This window comes from Peromyscus californicus, unplaced genomic scaffold (genome assembly GCF_007827085.1).
Source record: "Peromyscus californicus insignis strain IS unplaced genomic scaffold, ASM782708v3 Scaffold_10__1_contigs__length_136768540, whole genome shotgun sequence".
In the NCBI taxonomy this organism is placed as follows: domain Eukaryota; kingdom Metazoa; phylum Chordata; class Mammalia; order Rodentia; family Cricetidae; genus Peromyscus; species Peromyscus californicus.
Window position 1 is genome coordinate 4,611,752 of NW_026294391.1, and position 24,928 is coordinate 4,636,679.

Below are 24,928 nucleotides of genomic sequence, written 5' to 3' on the forward strand. Positions count from 1 at the left end.
TTTAATCTAGTCTCTGTTAAACTTGCAAATTATGATAAAACTTTGTATCATCATCTCCATTATTTTTTTTCTGAGACTCCCACTTTGTAGCTTGGGTTGATATGGAACTCACTATTGCTATGAAATGGTAGCAATCCTTTTGCCTTAGCCTCCCAAGTGCCAGGATTATAGGCATTACTCACCAGACTAGATTCATAGTTATGTTTCTACAAATTTTCATTTTTAACAGATTTTAAATTCCTTTTTCTGGATTCTCTGGTAGATGGAGTTCATTTGTCTTTGAAATCATTTATTTTTATATTTACTTCTTTAGTGTAGATGGAGTATGAGCATGGGTACACATGTGCCATGGCACATATTTAGAGCTAAGAGGACAACTTTTGAGGGTGTGTTCTCTGTTTCCACTTTAATTTTGAGGAAAGGACTCTTGTTTCTGTCACTACTGTCTTTGCTTCCTGTTTGGCCATGGGTACAACTGTTGCAAACCTGAACTACTGCATCTGGCTTTTTAAAAATTTTTCCATGGGTTCCAGGAATTGAACTCAGATCATCAGGCTTGTACACAGGTACTTTTATCTGCTGAACCTCATTGGCTTTGATATCACTTTTAATCTTTTGGGTGTCTCTTCACTCACATCATGCCTGCACAACAATTTACCATTAAAACAAGCCCCTTGTTTGGTTTTCATAAGTGAAATTGAAATGTTAATTTTGTGCATGATATAATGCCATGGTTATTCAACATCGACAAAATGCACATCAATTTATCCATTCGGAGTTTCAGTTACCCTCATTAAAATATACATCTGTAGGCTGGAGAGATGGCTCTGTGGTTAAAAGCACTTACTGTTCTTGCAAAAGATCTTTGTTTAGTTCGCAGTACTGACATGGTGGTTCACAACCACCTGTAACTCCAATTCCAGGAGATCCAATGCCTTTTTCTGACCTTGGTGGGCTCATGCATACAACTGGTACACATACATATCCTCAGGTACATACTATTAATATATATGTATATATGTATATTTATACTCTTACTATAACAGTAAAAGAAAACATAATGTTAAATCATTCCAGGAATAATGAGCTCATTTCTATGAGAAATACACACTTCAAAAGTATCACTGGGGTTACAGACACAAGTGTGGCCACACTAAGTTTTTGAATCTCCAACACCCACATCAAAAGCTGAGTGTGGCCACACTTGTGCCTATTACCTCAGTCCTTCGTGGGGGCGAGACAGGAGAATTACTGAGGCTTCTTGCTGCCAGCCTACTTCCAGGTTCAGTGTCAGACCCTGTCTTAAAGTAATATGGCAGAGAATGATAAAGCAGGACATCTGATGTAGTTCTCTGTCCTCGAGAATACACAGTCATGTGCAGTTGTACACACATGTGCACTTATACCGCATAAACAACAAAAACCAATTAAATGCAAGAGACAAAGGGAATATTTAAATGGAGCTTTCAATGAATCTGGCCCACCTTACGCTTGAAATATATGCTTCTATATGAGCAAGTCATGCTGTCTAGAGTGATTTCAAAGGTTAAAGACACATGCAATTCATGCCACATGGCACAAAACAGTAACGATTAAAGTGGCTTTCCAGAAGAGGAATGTACTTCAATGTGTGGTGAAAAAGGATTTTTTTTCTTGTTGGGAGATGGTTTTCAAAAGTGGTTAAGGAATTTTTCTGGAATACTTTTGTCAGGTCCCAAAGAAACTCAGGGCAAATGGCTAACTGTGGTGCCCAATAGCATACAAAGTGCATGCAGGCCTCAGACTTTCTCTACTGTGCACATACTTGTTAAAGTCCTGGCTCCTTTCAACTTCTCACCCCCTTTTTCTTCCCCTTAACCTCTCCATGGCCTGAGCTTCGCTTCCCTTCCCCCATTTTCTGATTCCTATATAACTCTACCATTCCAGCCACAAGATCTCTTTGTCCTCTTGTTTCCCGTAGTATTCTCTTCTCCTCTCTCTCTTCTCGTTCTCTCACTCTCCCCCATCTCTCTCCTCTCATGGCCCAGTTTGGTCTGCTGGCCATGTCTAGCGGACTACTTTCTCTCCCTGCTCTGGATTCTTCCAGATGCCTCTGGCCGTACTCTCTCTCATATCTACAATAAAAACTGTCTCCTCAACTAGACCTTGGAGTGGTCATGTCCTCATTTTCATTCAATTTATTTTTATTTTATTTTTATTTTATTTTATAATTTAATTTAATTTTATATATCAAGTATGGATTCCCTTGTTCTCCCTGCCCCGCCCCCCGCATTCCCCCTAGCCCACCCGCCATTCCCATCTCCTCCAGGGCAAAGACTCTCCTGAGGATTGAGTTAAACCTGGTAGATTCAGTCCAGGCAGGTCCAGTACTCTCCTCCAAGGCTGAGCCAAGTGTCCCTGCATAAGCCCCAGGTTTCAAACAGCTAACTCATGCACTGAGTACAGGACCCAGTCCCACTGCCTGGATGCCTCCCAAACAGATCAAGCTAATCAACTGTCTCACCCATTCAGAGGGCCTGATCCAGTTGGGGGCTCCTCAGCTATTGGTTCATAGTTCATGTGTTTCCATTCGTTTGGCTTTTTGTCCCTATGCTTTATCCAACCTTGGTATCAACAATTCTTGCTCATATAAACCCTCCTCTTTCTCGCTAACTGGACTCCTGGAGCTCCAAGTGGGGCCCAGCCATGGATCTCTGCATCCAGTTCCCTCAGTCATTGGATGGAGTTTCTAGCACGACAGTTAGGGTGTTTGGCGATCCTATCACCAGAGTAGGTCATTTCGGGCTGTCTCTCAACCATTGCCAGTAGTCTATTGTGGGGGTATCTTTGTGGATTTCTGTGGGCCTCTCTATCACTTTGCTTCTTCCTATTCTCATGTGGTCTTCATTTATCATGGTCTTTTATTCCTTGTTCTACCTCTCTGTTCTTGATCCAGCTGGGATCTCCCACTCCCCTAAGCTCTCTTTCCCTTAACCCTTGCCCTTCATTACCCCCACTCACGTCCATGTTGTTCATGTAGATCTCATCCAATTCTCTGTCATTGGGCTATCCCTGTGTCTTTCTTGGGGTCCTGTTTTCTAGGTAGCCTCCCTGGAGTTGTGAGTAGCAGCCTAGTCATCTTTGTTTTACATCTAGTATCCTCCTATGAGTGAATACATACCATGTTTGTCTTTCTGAGTCTGGGTTACCTCACTCAGGATGATTTTTTTCTAGATCCATCCATTTGCCTGCAAACCTCATGATGTCATTGTTTTTCTCTGCTGAGTAGTAGTCCATTGTGTATATGTACCACATTTTATTTATCCATTCTTCAGTTGAAGGGCATCTAGGTTGTTTCCATGTTCTGGCTATTACAAACAATGCTGATATGAACATAGCTGAGCAAGTGCCCTTGTGGTATGATTGAGCATTCCTTAGATATATGCCCAAGAGTGGTATAGCTGGATCTTGAGGGAAATTGATTCCCAATTTTCTAAGAAAGCACCATATTGATTTCCAAAGTGGTTGTACAAGCTTGCATTCCCACCAGCAGTGGAGGAGAGTTCCCCTAACTCCACATCCTCTCCATCATAAGGTGTCTTCAGTGTTTTTGATCTTAGCCATTCTGACAGGTATAAGGTGGTATCTCAGAGTCGTTTTGATTTGCATTTCCCTGATGATTAGGGATGTTGAGCAATTCCTCAAATGTCTTTCAGCCATTTGAGTTTCCTCTGTTGAGAATTCTCTGTTTAGTTCTATAGCCCATTTCTTAATTGGACTGTTGGGCATTTTGATGTCTAATTTCTTGAGTTCCTTATATATTCTGGATATCAGTCCTCTGTCAGATGTGGGGTTGGTGAAGACCTTTTCCCATTCTGTAGGCTGTCGCTTTGACTTGTTGACTGTATCCTTTGTTCTACAAAAGCTTCTCATTTTCAAGAGGTCCCATTGATTGATTATTTCTCTCAGTGTCTGTGCTACTGGTGGTATATTTAGGAAGTGATCTCCTATGCCAATGCATTCAAGACTGCTTCCTACTTTCTCTTCTAGCAGGTTAAGAGTAGCTGGATTTATGTTGAGGTCTTTGATCCACTTGGACTTAAGTTTTGTGCACGGTGACAGATAAGGATCTATTTACAGCCTTCTACACATTGATATCCAGTTATGCCAGCACCATTTGTTGAAGATGCTTTCTTTTTTCCATTGTACAGTTTTGGCTTCTTTGTCAAAAATTATATGTTCATAGGTGTGCGGATTAATATCAGGGTCTTCAATTCAATTCCATTGGTCCACATGTCGGTTTTTATGCCAGTACCAAGCTGTTTTTATTACTGTAGCTCTATAGTAGAGCTTGAGGTCAGGGATCGTGATACCTCCAGAGGTTGTTTTATTGTACAAGATTCTTTTGGCTATCCTGGGTTTTTTGTTTTTCCATATGAAGTTGAGTATTATTCTTTCCAGGTCTGTGAAGAATTGTGTTGGTATTTTGATGGGGATTGCATTGAATCTGTAGATTGCTTTTGGTAAGATTGCCATTTTTACTATGTTAATCCTGCCTATCCATGAGCATGAGAGATCTTTCCATTTTCTGGCATCTTCTTCAATTTCTTTTTTCAGAGACTTAAAGTTCTTGTCATATAGGTCCTTCACTTGCTTGGTTAGTGTTACCCCAAGGTATTTTATATCATTTGTGGCTATTGTAAAGGATGATGTATCTCTGGTTTCCTTCTCAGCCTGTTTGTCAATCGTATATAGGAGGGCTACTGATTTTTTTGAGTTGATCTTGTATCCTGCTATGTTGCTGAAGGTGTTTATAAGCTATATCAGTTCCTTGGTTGAATCTTTGGGGTCACTCAAGTATACTATCATGTCATCTGCAAATAGGGAAAGCTTGACTTCTTCCTTTCCAATTTGTATCCCCTTAATCTCCTTATGTTGTCTTATTGCTCTGGCTAGAACTTCAAGTACTATATTGAATAAGTATGGGGAGAGCGGACAGCCTTGCCTCGTTCCTGATTTTAGTGGAATCGTTTGAGTTTCTCTCCATTTAATTTGATGTTGGCTGTTGGCTTGCTGTAAATTGCCTTTATTATGTTTAGGTACATTCCCTGTATTCCTGATCGCTCCAAGACCTTTATCATGAAGGGGTGTTGGATTTTGTCAAATGCCTTTTCTGCGTCTAGTGAGATGTTCATGTGTTTTTTTCTTTGAGTTTGTTTATATGGTGTATTACATTGACGGACTTTCGTATGTTGAACCACCCTTCATCCCTGGGATGAAGCCTACTTGACCATGGTGGATAATTGTTTTGATGTGTTCTTGGAGTCTGTTTGCCAGTATTTTATTGAGTATTTTTTTTTTTTTTTTTGGTTTTTCGAGACAGGGTTTCTCTGTGTAGCTTTGCGCCTTTCCTGGAACTCACTTGGTAGTCCAGGCTGGCCTCGAACTCACAGAGATCCGCCTGGCTCTGCCTCCCGAGTGCTGGGATTAAAGGCGTGCGCCACCACCGCCTGGCTTATTGAGTATTTTTGCATCAATGTTCATGAGGGAAATCGGTCTGCAGTTCTCTTTCTTTGTTGTATCCTTGTTTGGTTTAGGAATCAGGGTAATTGTAGCCTCATAGAAGGAGTTTGGTAATGTTCCTTCTGTTTCTATTGTGTGGAACAATTCAAAGAGTATTGGTATTAACTCTTCTTTGAAGATCTGGTAGAATTCTGTGCTGAAACCATCTGGTCCTGGGCTTTTTTTGGTTGGGAGACTTTTAATGACTATTTCTATTTCCTTAGGGGTTATTAGACTATTTAAATAGTTTATCTGGTCTTGATTTAACTTAGGTATGTGGTACCTATCCAGAAAATTATCCATTTCTTTTAGATTTTCCAGTTTTGTGGAATATCGGTTTTTGAAGTATGACCTGATGATTCTCTGGATTTCCTCAATGTCTGTTGTTATGTCCCCCTTTTCATTTCTGATTTTGTTGATTTGGATGCTCTCTCTCTGTCTTTTGGTTAGTTTGGATAAGGACTGGTCTATCTTGTTGCTTTTCTCAAAGAACCAACTCTTTGTTTCATTAATTTTATGTATTGTTCTCTTTGTTTCTATTTTATTGATTTCAGCTCTCACTTTGATAGTTTCCTGGTGTCTATTCTTCCTGGGAGACTTTGCTTCTTCTTGTTCTAGAGCTTTCAGGTGTGCTGTTAAGTCACTAGTGTGAGATTTCTCCAATTTCTTTATGTGAGCATTTAGTGCTATGAATTTTCCTCTTAGCACTGCTTTCATAGTGTCCCAAAAGTTTGGGTATGTGGTGTCTTCATTTTCGTTGATCTCTAGGAAGTTTTTAATTTCTTTCTTTATTTCTTCTGTAACCCGTTGGTGATTCATGTGAGCATTATTCAGTTGCCATGAGATTGTAGGTTTTCTGTAGTTTTTGTTGATGTTGAAATCTAACTTTAAACCATGGTGGTCTTTAAACCAGGAGGTTATTCCAATTGTTTTGTATCTGTTGAAATTTGCTTTGTGGCCAAATATGTGGTTGATTTTAGAGAAGGTTCCATGGGGTGCTGAGAAGAAGGTATATTCTTTTTTGTTAGGATGGAATGTTCTGTATATATCGATTAAGTCCATTTGAGTCATAACATCAGATAAGTCCTTTATTTCTCTGTTAAGTTTCAATTTGGGAGATCTGTCCAGTGGTGAAAGTGGGGTGTTGAAGTCTCCCACTATTAACATGTGGGTTTTATATGTGGTTTAAGCTTTAGTAATGTTTCTTTTTCATATGTGGGTGCCCTTGTGTTTGGGGCATAAATGTTCAGAATTGAAACTTCATCTTGGTGGATCTTTCCTGTGATGAGTATGTAATGCCCTTCTTGATCTCTTTTGATTGATTTTAGTTTGAAGTCTATTTTGCTGGATATTAGGATGACTACACCTGCTTGTTTCTTAAGACCATTTGATTGGAAAGTTGTTTCCCAGCCTTTTATTCTTAGATAGTGTCTATCTTTGAATTTGAGGTGTGTTTCTTGTATGCAGCAGAAAGATGGGTCCTGCTTTCGTATCCATTCTGTAAGCCTGTGTCTTTTTATAGGTGAATTAAGTCCATTGATATTAAGGGATATTAATGGCCAGTGATTGTTCATTCCTGTTCTTTTTTGGTGGTAGTGTGTGTGTACTTCTCTTCTTTGGGGTTTACTGCTGTGGCATTATCTATTGCCTGTGTTTTCGAGGGTGTATCTGACTTCCTTAGGTTGGAATTTTCCTTCTAGTGCTTTCTGTAGGGCTGGGTTTGTGGATAAGTATTGTTTAAATCTGATTTTGTCTTGGAATGTCTTGTTCACTCCATCTATGATGATTGAAAGTTTTGCTGGTTATATTAGTCTAGGCTGGCATCCATGGTCTCTTAGTGTCTGCATTACATCTGTCCATGTCCTTCTGGCTTTCAAAGTCTCCATTGAGAAATCGGGTGTTATTCTGATGGGTTTGCCTTTATAAGTCACTTGGCCTTTTTCCTTTGCTGCTCTTAATATTCTTTCTTTATTCTGTATGTTTAGTTGTTTAATTATTAGGTGGCGAGGGGACTTTTTTTAGGGGTCTGGTCTGTTTGGTGTTCTGTAGGCTTCTTGTATCTTCATAGGCATTTCTTTCTTTAAGTTGGGAAAGTTTTCTTCTATGATCTTGTTGAATATATTTTCTGTGCCTTTGAGTTGGTATTCTTCTCCTTCCTCTATCCCTATTATTCGTCGGTTTGGTCTTTTCATGGTGTCTTAAATTTCTTGGACATTTTGGGTCATGACTTTGGTGGCTTTAGTGTTTTCTTTGATGAATCTATTTCTTCTACCATATCTTCAATGCCAGAGATCCTCTCTTCCATCTCTTGCATTCTGTTGGTTATACTTGCATCTGAAATTCCCGTTCGTTTACTCAAATTTTCTATTTCCAGAATTCCCTCTGTTTGTGTCTTCTTCATTTTTTCTAATTCCCTTTTCAGGTCTTGGACTGTTTCCTTCATGTGTTTCATTGCTTTTTCATGATTTTCTTTCAGGGCTTTTTTGTTTTCTTCCAGGACTTTATTGTTTTCTTCTGCTTTATTTGTCCTTTCCTCTAGTTTTTTATAGTGTTCTTCCCATTTTTTGTTTGTCTTTTCCTCAATTTCATTTGTGATTCCTTCTATATAAGCCTCTACTTTCTTCATGATGTTATTCATAAGGCTGGTTTCTTCTGCTTCTTCCATTTTTTGATGTTCAGGTCTAGATGTTGGAGGAGGGCTAGGTTCTGGTGATGCTGTATTGCTCTTCATTTTGTTGTATATACTTCTGCCTTGACCTCTGCCCATCTCCTTGTGGATTCGTTCTTGGTCTTATCAGTGCACTTGGTCCAGACAGAGCTGACAGATTCAGGAAGCTTCTCTCTCTTGTCTAGATGGGAGCTCCGGGGCAGGATGGGAACTCTTGTCCAGATGGGATCTCTGGGGCAGGATGGGAGCTCTTATCCAGTTGGGATGTCCAGGGCAGGATGGGAGCTGGGGGCCAGTCTCTAAGTCTCAGGAAGTGGCTGGGGTCTCGGGCGGATGGGCGTGGGGGCAGGGTGTGGAGATTGCAGGGTCTACCGGGGGTCTTGGAGAAGGGGAGCCTTCCTGGTGGGGGTGGAGGGGATCCTGCCAGATGGCCAGAACCTGGGGCCAAGTTGGGCAGGTCTTCCCTGGAGTGACTAGTGCCCAAGGATGGGATCTATGCTGAGCCCAGGCACTCATCTCTTATCCAACTGGGATGTCCAGGGCAGGATCAAGTTTCTCTGATCAGACCCCTTTCATCTTCACTTGAAAATTCAGATGGATAAGAACACTGGATTCTCTGAAGTCTTTTTTTCTTTAATATGTTACTTTAAGTATCATTCCCAGGAATAATGGCAGGCTGTGTACCATTACATACTGTTCCTTGGATGGCATACTGGCATCTCCTGACTCAGCCTTCCTCTTCCCCTCAATTTTTTTTTTTTTTACTATCTTTACCCTAACTACTTTAGAATCCATTCCATTCTCCATGCACATTGCCATGTTGGAGCTAGATTATTTTGCTTCCTGGAGAAATAGTAGGTGGAGTATGCATGCTTTTAGAAAGCTTCCAGATATGCCTTTCTTCTTCTTTTTTCTTTCTTTTTTGTTCTTTTTGGTTTTTCAAGACAAGGTTTCTCTGTGTAGTTTTGGTGCCTGACCTGGATCTCACTCTGTAGACCACAGTGGCCTTGAACTCACAGAGATCTGCCTGGCTCTGCCTCCTGGGTCCTGGGATTAAAGGTGTGCGCCACCACCACCTGCCCCAGGTCTGCCTTTTTTGAGCTATATCAAGGCAAGCCATCAGTAAGACTAAGAGGATAATTTCATCCCAGAACTAAGGTAGCTTTGTGCTATTTTTAATGGGAAAAATAAATAGATTTTGTTGTCATGAAAGAAAAAGTATTTCATGCCTCTGACACACATTTTGAATCCTATTTTGAGATTCTAAAGATTGGCAAATGTTTACTTATTGTAGATCAGAAAGATGGGCTTATTACTTTAATATAGTTTCTCTGTTGTAACCAGAGGGTGGTGAAAGTCAAATTATCTTTATATACTATTACCTAGATTGTATATCTGTTCTCTTAGCTGATGCATAGAGTGTCTTAGGAAAAATCACCTTTTTTTTTTAAACGAAGATTATACAGGGCATAGTTATATTGATTTTAAGTTTGCTGATTCTTTTTCACAGTTTCTAATTATGATTTCAACAGGTATTATCTTTTGATGCCTATGTGGAAGATGAAGTGCCTGATAAAAGGCAAGAAAAGTATAGAATAAGATACTATAAAATCTATTTCTACCCTGAAGATGACACCATTCAAGTAAATGAACCAGAAATGATAAATAGCGGACTGCCTCAAGGTATCTATTTAAAACAGCATTATGATTCTTTTGCTTCTAATTCATGCCTTATATATTGTTTGTCTTTAGCTTTTTGAAAGGCCCCAATGCTAATACTTGGGCATCTCAGTTATACACAGTAATGAATATAAACATGATGTTAACCTGTAGTTCTTGATAATAATGTATCATATTTCTCTTACCTATAACTTACTTATAACTCAACATAGGCCATTTTTCTCCTCTGCCTGTAGTATGCTAATATAGCAAACTCCTGTGTGTCTGTGAACATGTCATCAAACCTTTTGGTTTCTTTGGCATTATTTCATCACTTCATTACATCATCCAGGATGCTCTTACTTCTCCTTTCTTGGGAAGAAAGAAAGTGTTTCTTCCCTGTAAATTTCAGGGTGCTATTGTTTCTTCATTCTTGAATTTGCTGCCTACCATTTGTGTCATCCTGACTCTCCTTATCTATAGATTACTAACACTATTTATGGTAATTATCATGACCTTGATATTTGTTTAACTGTGGTAGTTAGTTTTAGCATTGCTGTGAACAATTTCTGATAGAAACAACTTAAGGGAGGATGTACCAGAATTGCTCATTGTTTTAGCTCAGCATTGAGGGGCAGGGAGCAGGGAGCATAGTGGAGCAACTGACATTATGATAATCAGCCAGCAGAGTATAAAACTAGCAGAGGCCAGGAAAAGCTAAGACTGCCAATGATGTGCCCATGACCTACTTCCTTCAATTAGACCCCACTTGCTACAGTTCTACAACCTCCAAAATGATCTACTCAAGTTTTGAATCCATTAATGGGTTAATTCCTTCATTATAGTCTCATTTATCCTATTTATTAGGTCAGAACTGTCCTAATCTAATAATTCTGGAAATGCCCTCACAGATATAACCATGATATGTTTTTCTAGTTTCCTGGTATTTCTGAGTCCAATCAAATGGACAAGATTAACTACTATGGTATCTCAACAGAGCCCTGTTCCTTCACTCTATGCATGCCTGTAGTCTTTATCTGTATCCTACTTCTGTTGTAGATGAGAGTTAACCCTGTGGCCACAGAGAAGCTGATATTAGAGATCAAAGGAGGTGATATTTCTTTTAGTGCTATGGTTCTTTCTCTGGAATGAAGATGCTGTCAAGGGGTAGCAAGCAGGACAGGGACAGGACCGACAATTTTTCAAGTGTAAGACAGAACAGTATAAAGGGATGTTTGTAATAGGAAGACTCAAGTGTTCTTGATAAATGTCTTTGATATCTAAGTGAATGCATTATTTAGATGTTGCTTTTCACTAAGAGCACAGTAGGAATATAGAAGGGGAGTTGAGTGTTTGGTCTTGGTGACTTCCTAGTGTCTCTTATTCTCCAAAGAGCCATGATTTTTGACTATGAGAGGGAGGGAGGGAGGGAGGCAGGGAGGGAGGGAGGGGGAGAGTGAGAGAGAGAGAGAGAGAGAGAGAGAGAGAGAGAGAGAGAGAGAGAGAGAGAGAGAGAAGAGAGAGAGTTGTTTTTGGAGTATTGCCACCTGCAATATTTCAGACTTTGAAACTTCCCTCTCTGACTACAATCTCTATCATTTTTCCTTTCCCCATTTCCTCATACTTAACCTAGTATCCTGTTCTTGATTTTCAGCAAAACACACATCCATGTCTTTTCTCTTTGCTGTTACTCAAACTTAATGCTGTTCTCATTGTTTGATTATGGTAATGGGACAGTGGTTTACCATGGACTCCCTGTCTATAATTTCCATTTCACTCATTAGCTGTTCTTTATGTGGCAGCTTAGATAGTACCTTGAAGTAGTGCTGGCCTCCAAGAAGTATGTAGACAGACTCTCCCATAGACCAACAAAGAAAAGGATCATGGGCCAAATTAAAATGAGTGAATCACATAATACATTAAAATAATTTAAAATGCATTTTGAGGGCTGGGAATGTAGCCCAGCACATGCAAGGCCCTGGGTTCCATCTACCACACTGCAAAATCAAACCAACTAACCAAACATACTGACATTGGGGAAAAATGCAGTGAGTAGCAGGGGGAAAGACACTTTGAACCAAGTGTAAATTGAAGAAAAGTGTACTCTGTCTGAGCCCTGGGGCACACAGTACCCCCACACCTCCACTCTATGAGCCTTGCTAGCAAGTAGTGTGGTTTACAGACCAATATTGAAGGTTAAAGAAGGAGAATTACAGACAGGAGGAGCTTTGGGCCAAAGGTTCACACTTACTCAGATGGATCAATATGAGGATGTGTATGTTTGGCCACAGCATGAGTTTGCCAGTAGTCCTACTGAATAGTAATAGGTTTTGTGTTTCTTGGGCAGAGTGCACTTGGGGCCAAAATGGGTGTCACCAATGAATGAGTGGCCAAATTAAGGTCTCATGAATATTGAGTACTCATGAATATTTAGTGACTTGTATATTTAGTATACATGAATATTTAGAGCCCAGGTGCCTCATATATATTTAATATTTACTGAAAGTTCATTGTTTTAGTCTTTCCACCCTTCCTTTCTATATTTAACACATACATTTCCTACTTACTACTTTCTTATTGTTATGTCTTATGACTTCTTCCCATGTTGAATAAGATTTTTGCTTACTAACTACTTATTTAGGCCTAATTAATTCCTCCATAGTGATTTAAAAAGGAAATTGGGGTGTATGCAGGCTTGAAAAAAATCAGCACTGACTGCCAAGAAGTAGTTGGTGAATACCTATCTTTGTAAAGCCCAAGAATGGAGGACAGAACATGAAGTTTGTTGCTGTGGTGTGTTGGGAGGCATTACACCTTCAAAGAACTGTTGTGACATCTACATGATGATACTCACCAGGCAGTTAGAACCTTGTAGGGAAAAATAAAACCAAGACTAGAAACCTGGATTGGGAATCAGGCACCCAGATTATAACCAGAATCAGCCCATTTCCTTTTATTCTGAGAGTGAGCAGCCCCATTACTCTGCATCTCAGCTCCTACACTATCTATTCTATGGCCAATATTAATGATTGTACAGTAATTATTTTAAGAAATACAAAGATACATTAAAAATAAAAAAGGGTCAGGCAGTGGTGGCACATGCCTTTAATCCCAGCACTTGGGAGGCAGAGGCAGGCAGATCTCTGTGAGTTTGAGGCCAGCCTGGCCTACAGAGTGAGTTCCAGGACAGCCAGGGCTACACAGAGAAACCCTGTCTCGAAAAATCCAAAAATAAATAAATAAAATTTAAAGAAGGTTTCACAGGCTTCAAGGGTAAAAATGGGACATTTTATTTTGTGAAGGGACAAGCAGTTTTAGACTACTGGGGATCATTTTTTCAAATGTAAAAAAGTATTTAAAAATTGGCAAGGCCAGGTGTAGTGGTGCACACCTTTAATTCTAGCACTCACAAGACAGAAGCAGGCCAGACAGAGTTCAAGGCTAGCCTGGTCTATGTAGTTAGCTTCAGGACAACCAAGACTCTATAGAGAGACCTTGTCTCAAATAAACAAACAAAAACCCAATAATAACAACAAAATAATCAGCAAATGTAAATTAGAAATGTTTGAAATATTGAACATAAAGAGAAAATTACAACATTTTATTTTTGTGACCATGTGTTAGTATTAGGTACATGGACAGTTATTGTTCTAGCAAAAAATACTTTCTAAAGATTTATTTTTATTTGCATTAGTGTTTGCCTGCATGTATATATGTGTACTACATGTAAGTCTAGAGGCTGTGTAGCCCAAAGAAAGCATTGAATCCCCTGGAATTGGAATATTGGAGTTACAGATAGTTGTGAGTTGCCATGTGGGAGCTGGGAAATGAATTTGTGTCCTCTGCAATAGCATGAAGTGCTTTTAACTGCTGAACTGTCTTTGGCTCCTAAAATATTCTTTCTTCCAGGCCTTTCCTTACATATTTTGCTCTGGTGTTCCCTAACCAAGCTTTGTTTACTTTTGGATTACCTTTCCTACTGTGACACACTTGCACAAATGGGGGACTCGACGTTACAATATACCCCAAACTTGCATTATTTGCTTGGATTGTTTGATTTTATTATTACTTGTGCATGTGTACAGGCATATTTGTTTGTGGAGGAGGCCACAGATGAACTTCAGGTGCTTCTTTCAATGTTTTCCTCATTTTTTATTATCTTTTTTGAAACATAGTCTAACTATGTATCTGTGGGTATGGCCCAGAAGTTGATATGTAGACCAGGGTAGTCTTGAACTCATGGAGATCCCCCTTGCCTCTGCCTCCTGAATCTTGGGATTAAAGATGTATGACACCATGCCTGGCCACCTTACTTTTTGACACAGGTTCTCTAATTGAACCTGGAGCTCACTGATTCATCTAGGCTAGCTGGCCAGCAAGCCTCAGGGATCTTTCTGTCATCACCGCTATAGCTCTGGGATCTAGACATGTGCTACCATGCCCAGTTTTCTTTTGTTTTGTTTTGAATGTGGTTGTTAAGGATTGGAACTTGGGTCCTCAAGCTTTCATGACAAGATTTTTACCTACTGAGCCTTCTCCCCACCCTGTTCTTTATTAAGGTTTTAGATGAAAACTTACATTCTTGAAGTTTAGTGGCCCTTATCTAGTATGTTTTTATTTCATGAAACTATCCAACAACTGTCAAATGCAACCTCTACAGGAATTTTAGAAAACTATATTTTTCTTAATTTCAAAGCTCACAAAAGCAGATTCTCATGGCAAGTCATAATGATTTACTTGAAAATTATTTTTATGTGAGGAGGAAGGAATCTTATTCATAAAGATTTGGGGGAAAGAACCCTGAGCAAAAGACTATTTTAAATGTCTCTGAAAAAAATCAGTACTTCTGGTTGGCTTATTATGACATTTTGTTGGTGAAGATGCAGCTCAGAGGTTGTGGACAGCGTACACAGTAATCACACTGTATAATGATATTGAGTTTGTCAACAGAGTGGAGAAACCTGGTGGGCCGTAACAAATCCTGTCAAAAGCAAGCACAAATAGCCACTCTGCCATCAGGTTCTATTTACAGAGAGACCTATTTCTCTTGAAATATTTAATATGATTATCATTGAAGAAGGTCTACTTAGGCAGTGAATAATTTGAAAACTCATTTAAATGCCTTCTTCAGGCTTTCTTAAGTAATCTAGGAAAAGAAAGTAGACTTGATGAGCTAATGGCTTATGAGCTAATGGCTTAGAGCAGGTAGTCATTGTGTCTTGAGTTGCCTGCTCCTGCCTCTCATGCATCTGCAAGTCCTGAGTAAGAAGAGGCTTGGGGTCAAGGTTAGGTGTTATGTACTGATTGTGTTCCTGTTTGCTCTACATGGTTTTGATATTTTTCCAATTAACTGAGAGGCCAGATGCACTTATTCCATGTGGACCTTACAGTTAAGTAATCAGTGCAGCCGGATAAATTGTAATTCCCAAATACATACCATTTTAGTTGTCTCTAGAAACAAAAAGAGGTATCTATTAGGGTGGTTCAAAAATATGCATACAGTTTACCTGCAGCTTCTATTCAGAATAGTGTGTTGTAATATATTAGTTCTTGTTGACAAAGAAATTTGTGTATGTTATGAGTCAAATAAGTGATTGTCACAGTTTAAGACTTGCTTGAATTTCTTGTCAAGGCATAGCCCTCTTTGAGGTTATATAATATTATATTTATAGAATTTGTTACCTTTGTGCTGGAATGTAGCTAAAACAATTATACATCAGGCCAGGAATGTCAGGTAAACTCAGAAGCTTAACCCTACTCATCCAATAGAATAATTGTCAGTCCAGTACCATCATGTCCAAACTAATCTATGTTAAAGAAAAAGATAATGATTAGAAACATAGCATGATTTCTGGCATGTTCCAGACCAGTCAGTCTCAGTTAGGGACTCGTAAGTTTTGATACTGCAGACCTGCAGTTGAGAACTGGATTTTATGTGGTTGTTAGTATAGCCTTGGTTAAGAACAGTGATCTATATTAGTAGCTTCTTTTGGTTCTTCAACTGAGTAGTATTTCTTATACTTTTTAAAAATAGTAATTTACTTGAATGAAACAAATGTGTTTACAAACTAAATTCCTCATTTGTATGCTATGCATTTGTATCAGGCAATTCTATATCTAAGTATTTTATCCCATAAAGTAGAGGTGGGCAGCAGTGGGGTTGCCAGATAAAATGTGAGCTGAGCAGTTTTGAATTTCAGGTAAGGAATGAAATTTTTAGTATAACCACATCCCAAATACTGCATGGAATATACTATAATTGTTTTTCCATAATTCAGATTTAATTGGGCATTCTGTATTTCATTTTGCTAAATCTGGTATCCTAGGAGGGTAAACATTTGGGCAGGAATTATAAATGAATGGAACAACATAGAATTTAAAAGTGTAGGGGCTGAGGAGATGGCACAGGCAGTAAAGTGCTTGCTACAGCAGCATAAAGATGTGAGTAAGAATTCCCCATCAATCCATGTAATTCCCCATCAAGCCAGCCATGGTGGTGCACATCTGTAATCCTAGCACTGGGAAAGCAGAGACAAAGAGATCGCTGGACCTTGCTAGCCAGCTTTTCTTACTAGTTCAGTGAGTTCCAGGTTCAGTGAGAGACATGTTCTTAAAAAAAAAATTAGAAAGCAATGGACAAAGATATTTGATACTACGTCTTGTTCAGCCTTGATGCAGGGGGGGAGGGGCTTGATTCTGCTTCAACTGAGTGCACTAGGCTTTGCTAAGACCCTATGGGAGGCCTTACCCTTTTGGAGGAGGGTATACTGAGGGTGGGGGGAAGGCTGGGGGGAGCGGGAGGAGGGATGAGTGGGAGGTTCAGTGTTGGGGTTCAGCCCTGACCTATTGAAGGGTCCTTTGAAGGGGGGAGTGAGGAATTGAGAAATAATAGAAAGAAATATAGATGTAGATGAAGAAAAAAAATAGAGACATAGGATAGCTTCGGGAGGGCCCTGGGTCAATATCCAGCAGCCTTGATTTTATTAATATGGGCTTTTTATACATCAGCAAGGGGAGGGACAAAAGACCTCCCCCTTTCAAGGTCGAGGTATAAAGTACCAACAAGTATAGACCCTTCAAAACATCTGGTAACCATGCCTTTGGTCAAATCATCCTATTATGCAGTCCTGCTGAGCAAAGCAAACTCAGACTTTCTGACCTTTAGTAAGGCCTTACTAGGGAGCCTCTGTAGGCCCCCACAGTATGTAAAATGAATTTTTACATAGTATAAAAAAATTCTTAAATAAAATAAAAAATAAGGTATCTGATATTGACCTCTGGCCTACACACACACACACACACACACACACACACACACACACACACACACACACACTAGCATGTATGCACAGGTGTATGTGCATGCATACAGCACACACACAAATAAAAAATTTTGAGAAAGAATTTATGAGCAGAGGCAAATAAAGATGTGTTTATTGCATAGTGACTATTCAATAAATATTGTGGAAGCAATGAGAGATGAAGGAAGGAAGAGTGGGAGGTAGTAAATAATACTTGTAACATAATGCAGGTATCATCAGTGGTACCAAATGCTTGAGGGATCAGCAGTGGGAAAGCCAGGAGCCACTTAGGAACTTAGAACCTGAGTGGTGCTTTAAAAGTTTCCTCAGTTAGCCGGGCGGTGGTGGCGCACGCCTTTAATCCCAGCACTCGGGAGGCAGAGCCAGGTGGATCTCTGTGAGTTCGAGGCCAGCCTGGTCTCCAAAGCGAGTTCCAGGAAAGGCGCAAAGCTACACAGAGAAACCCTGTCTCGAAAAACCAAAAAAAAAAAAAAGTTTCCTCAGTTAAAGGTGGAAGAGAAAGAGAGCACAGCCTAGAGGGATAACATGAAATTAAAATGTCGGAAAGTGGTAGGACAAGAAACTGGGAGGTATTTGGGAATAGATCATAGAATGGGTGATGAAAATTAGGCACAAAGGTAGCAATGCAAGAGAATGTTACAGAATTTACTAGGCTGTATTTTTGTATTGATGAAGTGGTTAATGGAGACTTGCATATGGTTATTAGGTTATTTCACATTCTATTCAAAGATGTAGGATATTTAACATTTTGTTCATTCATTGCTAGGTATGTGTCAGATTATCAGTATATGAAAAAGTTATTCTTGTAAAATTCATACTCCAAAGGCGATATTTTAGAAAAATAACAGTAAAACTAGAATAGTCACTTTAGTGGATGAACAAAGTGAACACAAGAGAAGGGAATGATGATCTGCCATATCTGATCACTAGATATAAATTTAGTAGACACAATGACAAGAGCAATTCCATTTTTATATTCATTCACTTAAATATTATCTTGTTCATTCTAGGTATGCAATGTTACTGAAATAAAGTAGATATACTTACAAGAGTGATTGGAATAAATATCAGACATTTAATTCTGAAAGGTGAATTCTACAAAGCTGAATTTAGTGTTATGAGCAAAATTTAAGGCAGGTCCTATCTGAATGACATGGAAACATGTTAAACATAAATGGATATATGGCCACTTTGGTCTCTACCACATGGAACAGTTAGAAAGCTAAAGCTTGCATAGTATAGTCAGATAGCAGGGCAATACCATTTAAAATATTAAAAGGGAGAGAGTTGAGGACAAACTGGAAGACAAGCACTTGATGTATGTTCCAGCTAGCTTTATGGGACAGCTGAGAAGACAAACACCTGAAAAGTTAAAGGGCAGACATGGTGCTTTCATATCTTCTTTTTTTGTGGGTGATATTTTTATTTATTTACCTTAATGACTTCAAAAGCTCTTCAGTGTGTGCCAAAGACATGGCATCCTGCCCATTACTTTGGTATTCTAGAGCAAACTCCTACTTTTAGAGTTCTTGCCATTTATCATAGAAAACTATAAACATGCAAATCCTAATAAATAGTTGCCATAATCCCTAGAGGACACAGTTGAGAGATCACAGGAATATATGACTGAAAGCTCTCATTTCAAATGGTCCACATTGGGTTTCTGATTCATGCAGTATTGTGACATTAGGCTTTTTTGTCAGTAAATTTTTCTTGTTTTTTAATAAACCCGCTTTCTGTTTCCATTCCATAGCTTATCAAGACTATTTTCTGTTACTATTTTCCTCGTATTTTCAAAAGCATCTAATGAAGGCTGAGATAAGGAAGCTGTGAAGTCTGAGATGCAGGCTCTGGAGGGATGGAAATGCTGTGATGAAGGGATTGTTGCAGTTAGGCAGGTGACTGGTTCTGGAAATTAGTCCTTAGAAGGGGGACAGACTGATTTGAAAGAGCAGCTCCACCATCAATTTCTCTTCTTTTCCTTGTGGCTGGCATCTCTCTAGCCCATTTTGATTCAGTTTTGCCTGTGGATTTTCCTCTTTTCCTTCACTTAAGTATTTTCTGGATGATGTTCAGTGAGATATAACTCAGTGAAAACTATGGAAAATAATGGTGTTTTGCCAGTCTGATATCTAACTTCAAAATGCTTTTCTCTCATTTGTTAGGGTATAACATTGGGCTAGACACTTAGACACTCTTAGCTTTAATTTCTCTTCTATGAAGTGAACATTGATGCTTCATGTACTGTCTGTCTCAGGTATTATAGAGGATTAGACAAGAAACTATCAATGAAGGGGCTATGATGGTGATTGTGGTTATTATTTAGATGCACTGTAGTCTACTTCATACCTTGAAAGTGATAATATTCCTATTCAGAGTCTTACTTAAAAAACATAGCTCATTTGAATTTTTATAATGAAGTACAAATTGTAAGTATATGCATTACTTATTTTTTTATTGCTGAGATAAAACACAATGACCAAGGCAGCTACAGAAGAAAGGTTTATTTGAGCTTATAGTTCCAGAGAGTTAGAGTTCATGATGGTGGAGTGAAGAAAAGGTAGCAGAAAGGAAGCTGAGTGCTCACATCTTGAACAACAAGCACAAAGCAGAACTAATTCAAAACCTGCCTCCAGTAATGTACTTTCTCCAACAAGGCCATACTTCCTAAATCTCCCAAATAGTGCCATCAGTTGGGGACCAAGTATTCAAATGCCCAAGACTATGGGGGACATTTATTATTCAAATCATCACAGTATAGTGTAAGTTTTGCACTTGTATATATAGTGCGTATGTGCAAGTGCATGTGTGTGCACATGTGTGTGCATGTGGAGATGAGGCCAATGCCAGGTGTCTTCCCTGTTCTCTCTCTGTTTATTGAGGCAGGCTCTCTCATTGAACCCACAGCTCACAGATTTGGCCTAATCTAGCCAGCTTGCCCTGTGTATCCCATCTCTGCTTCCTGAGTTCTGGGATTACAGGCAGCTGCCACTCCTGCCAGCCATTTTGTGGGTTCAGGGATCCAGACTCTGATCCTCACATTTGTGGAACAAGTACTTTATTCACTGAGACATTTCCCTAGTTCCATAAATGAAAGTGTTGAAGAAGCTCCAGATAGTTGAGTATTTAATAACCTGCCACAATGCAAGTATTTTTAAAGAGATATACAATAGTTCCTAGAAATATCTGAAATGCCCATCCTTTTATAGATTTTAAGTATGCAATTTGTTCTAAATGTCTAATCTTGAATGATTAAATAATTTGCATACTGTTTTCAATGGCATGAATTAAAGGCTAATTGAAGTATAATTCTTTGCAGTAAAATTATATCATCTTTTATGTAGTACATTTAAAAATAGTCTATGCCAGTTCTAATTTTATAGTTTTATTATTTTAATTTAATGTACCAAGTAATTAAAAATTGCTATGTAGAAAAGATGAAAATGATTTTACTTCATTTCTCCTCAACAACTTGAAAGGATAAGTGGAGTAATGGAACAGAGCCCAACACAGTTCCTGGCACATAAAGATTATTCATTAACTGTTCTTTAATGAACAAAAATGAGTAAGTTTTAAGTATTTCTAGACTTTGAGAAAAGGCAGTATTCTCAATACTGTATACAATTTTACAAAGAAGGTGAGCTGACATCTTTATATTAAAATGCTTCCATACTGAGGTCACACAAGCCATGTGTTACTGGATCATTAATAACTTGGCGTGGTTTGGTCCGTTCTTCTTTTGCTCTGAGAGAAGATTCTCAGGCCTAAATCACTTACACATGTTGAGAGACAACACTGCATGAGTAGTTTTCATTTCTGTATATCTTGATATACTACTCTTTGCTCAGAGCTTGCTCTTCAAGACTGTTTATATACATAGATAGCTTTGGAAAGACAAGGATGGCCTTGCTTTCTAGTGCATGTTGCCTTATAGCCTTGGAAGACAGAGGCAGTGCTTCCCTGCCACAAAGGGCAGACATGTTTATTGTTCAGTCGAGTAGGACTACTAACTGCCCACAGAAGGTTTAGGGTTCCTAAAGTAAGGGTTCCTCTCTTGTTGTGCCACTTGTGTCTGCACGTGTTATCTCATCCTCATTCTATCTCCCAAGGGGAACTTGGGAGCTGAGACTGAGGAAACTGGCTCAAAAAGGGATGGCCTCTTTTGCTGCTGTTCACTTCTGTTGAACAACAAACTATCCCTTTGTCTGTACCAGGAAGAAAATGAGCAACATAGGGTTGTTTATGAAAGATGTGATGAAATCAAGAGCCCGTGACTCAGAATACTGGCTGAAACTATGAAGTTTCTACCAATCCTCGTTTGATGGAGGTAGTTGGGTGGAGATAGGCAGAAGTAATGGAGGAAGGAAGAATAAGTTTCTAGATGAAAAAGGGTTCCATGACGTTTCCAAGCAGTGTAAAGTCATTCATGCTTATTGAGGCTGTAAATCACAGTGTTGGCACATATAAACTAAAGCTATTAGTTCGTTTACTTATATATTGGCTTTTTGAGCCAAGCATATGCCTTTTTATGAGCACTTTACTTTGGGGCCTTAATGCCTTGTTTAGTTGAATTCATTGAGTTTCATCTAATAACTTAAAGCAAGCCTATTTATTGTAGGAAAGGTACATGACAGAGTGGCATTTTTGTTTACTGTGCTAACTCCATTGTATCCATTCCTGTCTTCTAGTCTTTGTGGTTTATAAAAATACTTCCCTAGCAACACTTAGGAAACTCAAATGTCATTATCAGGCTAATTCGAGATCTCTAGACCTAAGAAGTCTTGGTTCACTTTTACTTGAGTGTGAATGTATAATGCTGCCTCCTAGAAGTGACCTCTTTCCCATTACCCCACTGCATGGAAGCATGGAGGGTTGTTGCTGAGATATACTATAACTTCTTGCTAGCCACATTGTTAAAAAACTGTATGTTATTTATCCCTCAGGCACTTCTATCAGGCGCCATCGGATTCCTCTCCCACCTCCGGATGATGATCAGTTTTATACTGTGTTTCACTTTAATATCAACACAGCTGTTGTCTTCTATGGGCGCAAGTTCAAGATTTATGATTGTGATACATTCACAAAAAATTTTCTAAAGAAAATAGGAGTCAAACTGAATCCTCCAGAACCACGTCCAGTAGATCCCTACATGAAGATGCGGAGAGAGGTGAGAATTGATACATCTGTGACTTCTTATTCAGAGACTTGGTGAACGATGCTGGCTGGCACTCTTGCTGAAGATACAGAAGACTTTTGAAACCATATTTATGAGGGCTGTCCTGTTCTTTGGATACAAGGGAAGACTAAATGGTAGCCACAGAACAGGAATGACCTCCCATACCCCTCCTTGCAGGCTCCCTTCACCTTCACCCCCAGTTCTTTTTGGGAGTCTCCTTGTTTTAGCTGTAGGAGTATTTAGTGAGCTGCTTAGGTGAGATAATGTTGGGGAGCCCATAATTAGTTTTGTGGTCACCAATAGTATGTGAGTTAAACCCATATTTCTTCTGCTTATGTTTTCTGGTTTTAGTTGCCTATCTCTGGCTGGGGAAAAAAATCTTTCTTCTGTGCTACTGATCAAATAAACCAAACCTTGAATATTTTCTTCCTTCTTGGAACTCTGTGAGATTGGATGCTGAAATATTCTCAAAGAGTGAAGTAGCCATGATTTTTATATCTCCTAGTTATAAAACATGATTGCATTTAAAATCTGATCCTGTTGTAAGGAGCAAAGAGTCAGTGTTACTGTTCTGCAGTTTTTTGAACTGATCCCTTGACCCTAGTTTTCTATTTACCAGAAGGCTCTGAATACCCAGAAGGCTCTGCATACCCAGAGGACTTTAAATACCCAAAAGAAGAAGTATCATTGGTTAGGTCGCCTACCTAACCAGGCTCTGTGTTGGGACTAAAATGGAAATCTCTGGATTCTTACCTTGATTTTTGTTATTGTCATTTGTTTCCCTTGTTATTTTTTATTTTTAGTATTTATTCATTTATAGATTCTTGAGACAGGTAGTCACTATAATAGCACAGACTAGTATTGAATTCACTGTGTAACTCAGGCTGACCTTGAACTTACTGTACTCCTGATTCTTAAATGCTGAAATTGCAGATGTGTACTACCATTCCTCACTATTTTTTGTTATTGTTAACATATAACTGCACATGGCCAAATATACAGGCATTAAATATACTTTGGAGTGAGTCTTAACTTGCATTCGAACTATGATATTGAGCAGTTCCTTACTCCCTCCTCCCAGAAAATCCCCTCATGAATTTTTCTAATCAGTCCTTCTCTCCACTCAAGGATAACCACTCTTCTCATTGCTATCTCCATTAATTAGTTTCCTCTAATTTTTACTGTTTTCAAACCTTATAATTCCTTTCCTTTCAGAATAACAATTTTAAATGATTCTGTTTTTTTATCTCTCATTAAAAACTATGTGTAGGATCATCCCCTGTACTTGCCTCTTAGCCTCAGCAGAATTATTCTTTGATGTTGTAGGCATACAATCCTCCTGTGAAGTATATATATTATTAATCCTGGAATATCTAAGGTAAAATGACTTTGTACCATTGTAAAAGGAGATTTTTAGGTTTGGACTCATTTTTACATCTTTTATATGTCCTGGATGATAAATACAAAGTCTTTAGAAGCCCCAGAGGAATCTGAAGGAAAAAGATCCCTAGAGTTACTGCTTCCTGCATATGGCTATATGCATTCACTAAGAGTTATTATTATACGATAGTGATTATGAATGATTCTATAGTATATGAATTTCATAGACTACTGTTAGATTTTATAGATTTCCAAAGAAGAAAAAGTTTGTGCCAGGAATTGGAAATAAAACAAGGACAAGCAAATATTTTAAATAATTTTCTTCTAGACTGTGAGAACCATTTTAGCATTCCATTAGGGCAAAGAAAATTCATTAATAAATATAGGACTCTAGGGAAATTAAAAGTTTAATAAGAGGATTTTACATAGAATTTTATGGATTTGGATTTAGTTCTTAAGTGTTTGCTACCTTGATATGTAAACTTAAACTACTTTGCTTAAACTGAACAGGATCTTAATGGTATATAATCAATAAAGCATTTCTTAGCAGTCTTATACATTAAAAGCATTTTAATTAATGGAAACAGAGGTCTCATAATTTCAATTAAATATTAAAGATAAAGCTTGAAGAGCCTCTATAAAGCTGTTGTGTTTTCCTCTTGAGATAAACATGTACCTAGACCGCTCTAGATAGACACAGTATTTCAGGACTTTATAGAACAATTATATAACTTAATTCAAATGTTTTATATATAATAACATTTCCCAAGTGAATCCTTCCTTACATAACAATATCATTTGCTTATATTGGATAGAATGGAGGCAGCTATACTCTAAGACAGGTCTAAGAGGTGTCAAATTGAAGGAAAGATGCACCAAGAAGACCATGGCATTCACTGTTTCTAGAGGAGCGTCCAGCCAAAGAGGGTTTCTTTGTGGACTCTAGGAAGGTCTCCATTTGCTCTGCTCCTCTATCCACTGGGCTTCCATTTCCTGGATGTCTGAAGTTGTTTGAACAAAATTAAACTGTAGATACATTTCTTCCTCTTATCTTTGCAAAAAATATAAACAAGTGAGAAAAACACACACACATACACAAACACGTGAGAAATTTCTGTTGAAAATATATATTTTAAAAATTAAAATATAATCATTTTAGGATTCAACATACAGATCTTAAAT

The 24,928-nt window shown here is 38.6% G+C and overlaps 1 protein-coding gene across 3 annotated transcripts in view; it reads left to right on the forward strand.

Moving 5' to 3' along the window:
- The window catches only part of Efhc2 (EF-hand domain containing 2), a 268,118-nt gene that overhangs the window by 150,833 nt on the left and 92,357 nt on the right, over positions 1 to 24,928 (forward strand). For all 3 annotated transcript variants that reach the window (XM_052736180.1, XM_052736023.1, XM_052736093.1), the window contains 2 exons: positions 9,742 to 9,892; positions 22,134 to 22,357. In XM_052736180.1, coding sequence (XP_052592140.1) covers positions 9,742 to 9,892; positions 22,134 to 22,357 — 375 coding nt within the window. The remainder of the gene's footprint in view (positions 1 to 9,741; positions 9,893 to 22,133; positions 22,358 to 24,928) is intronic.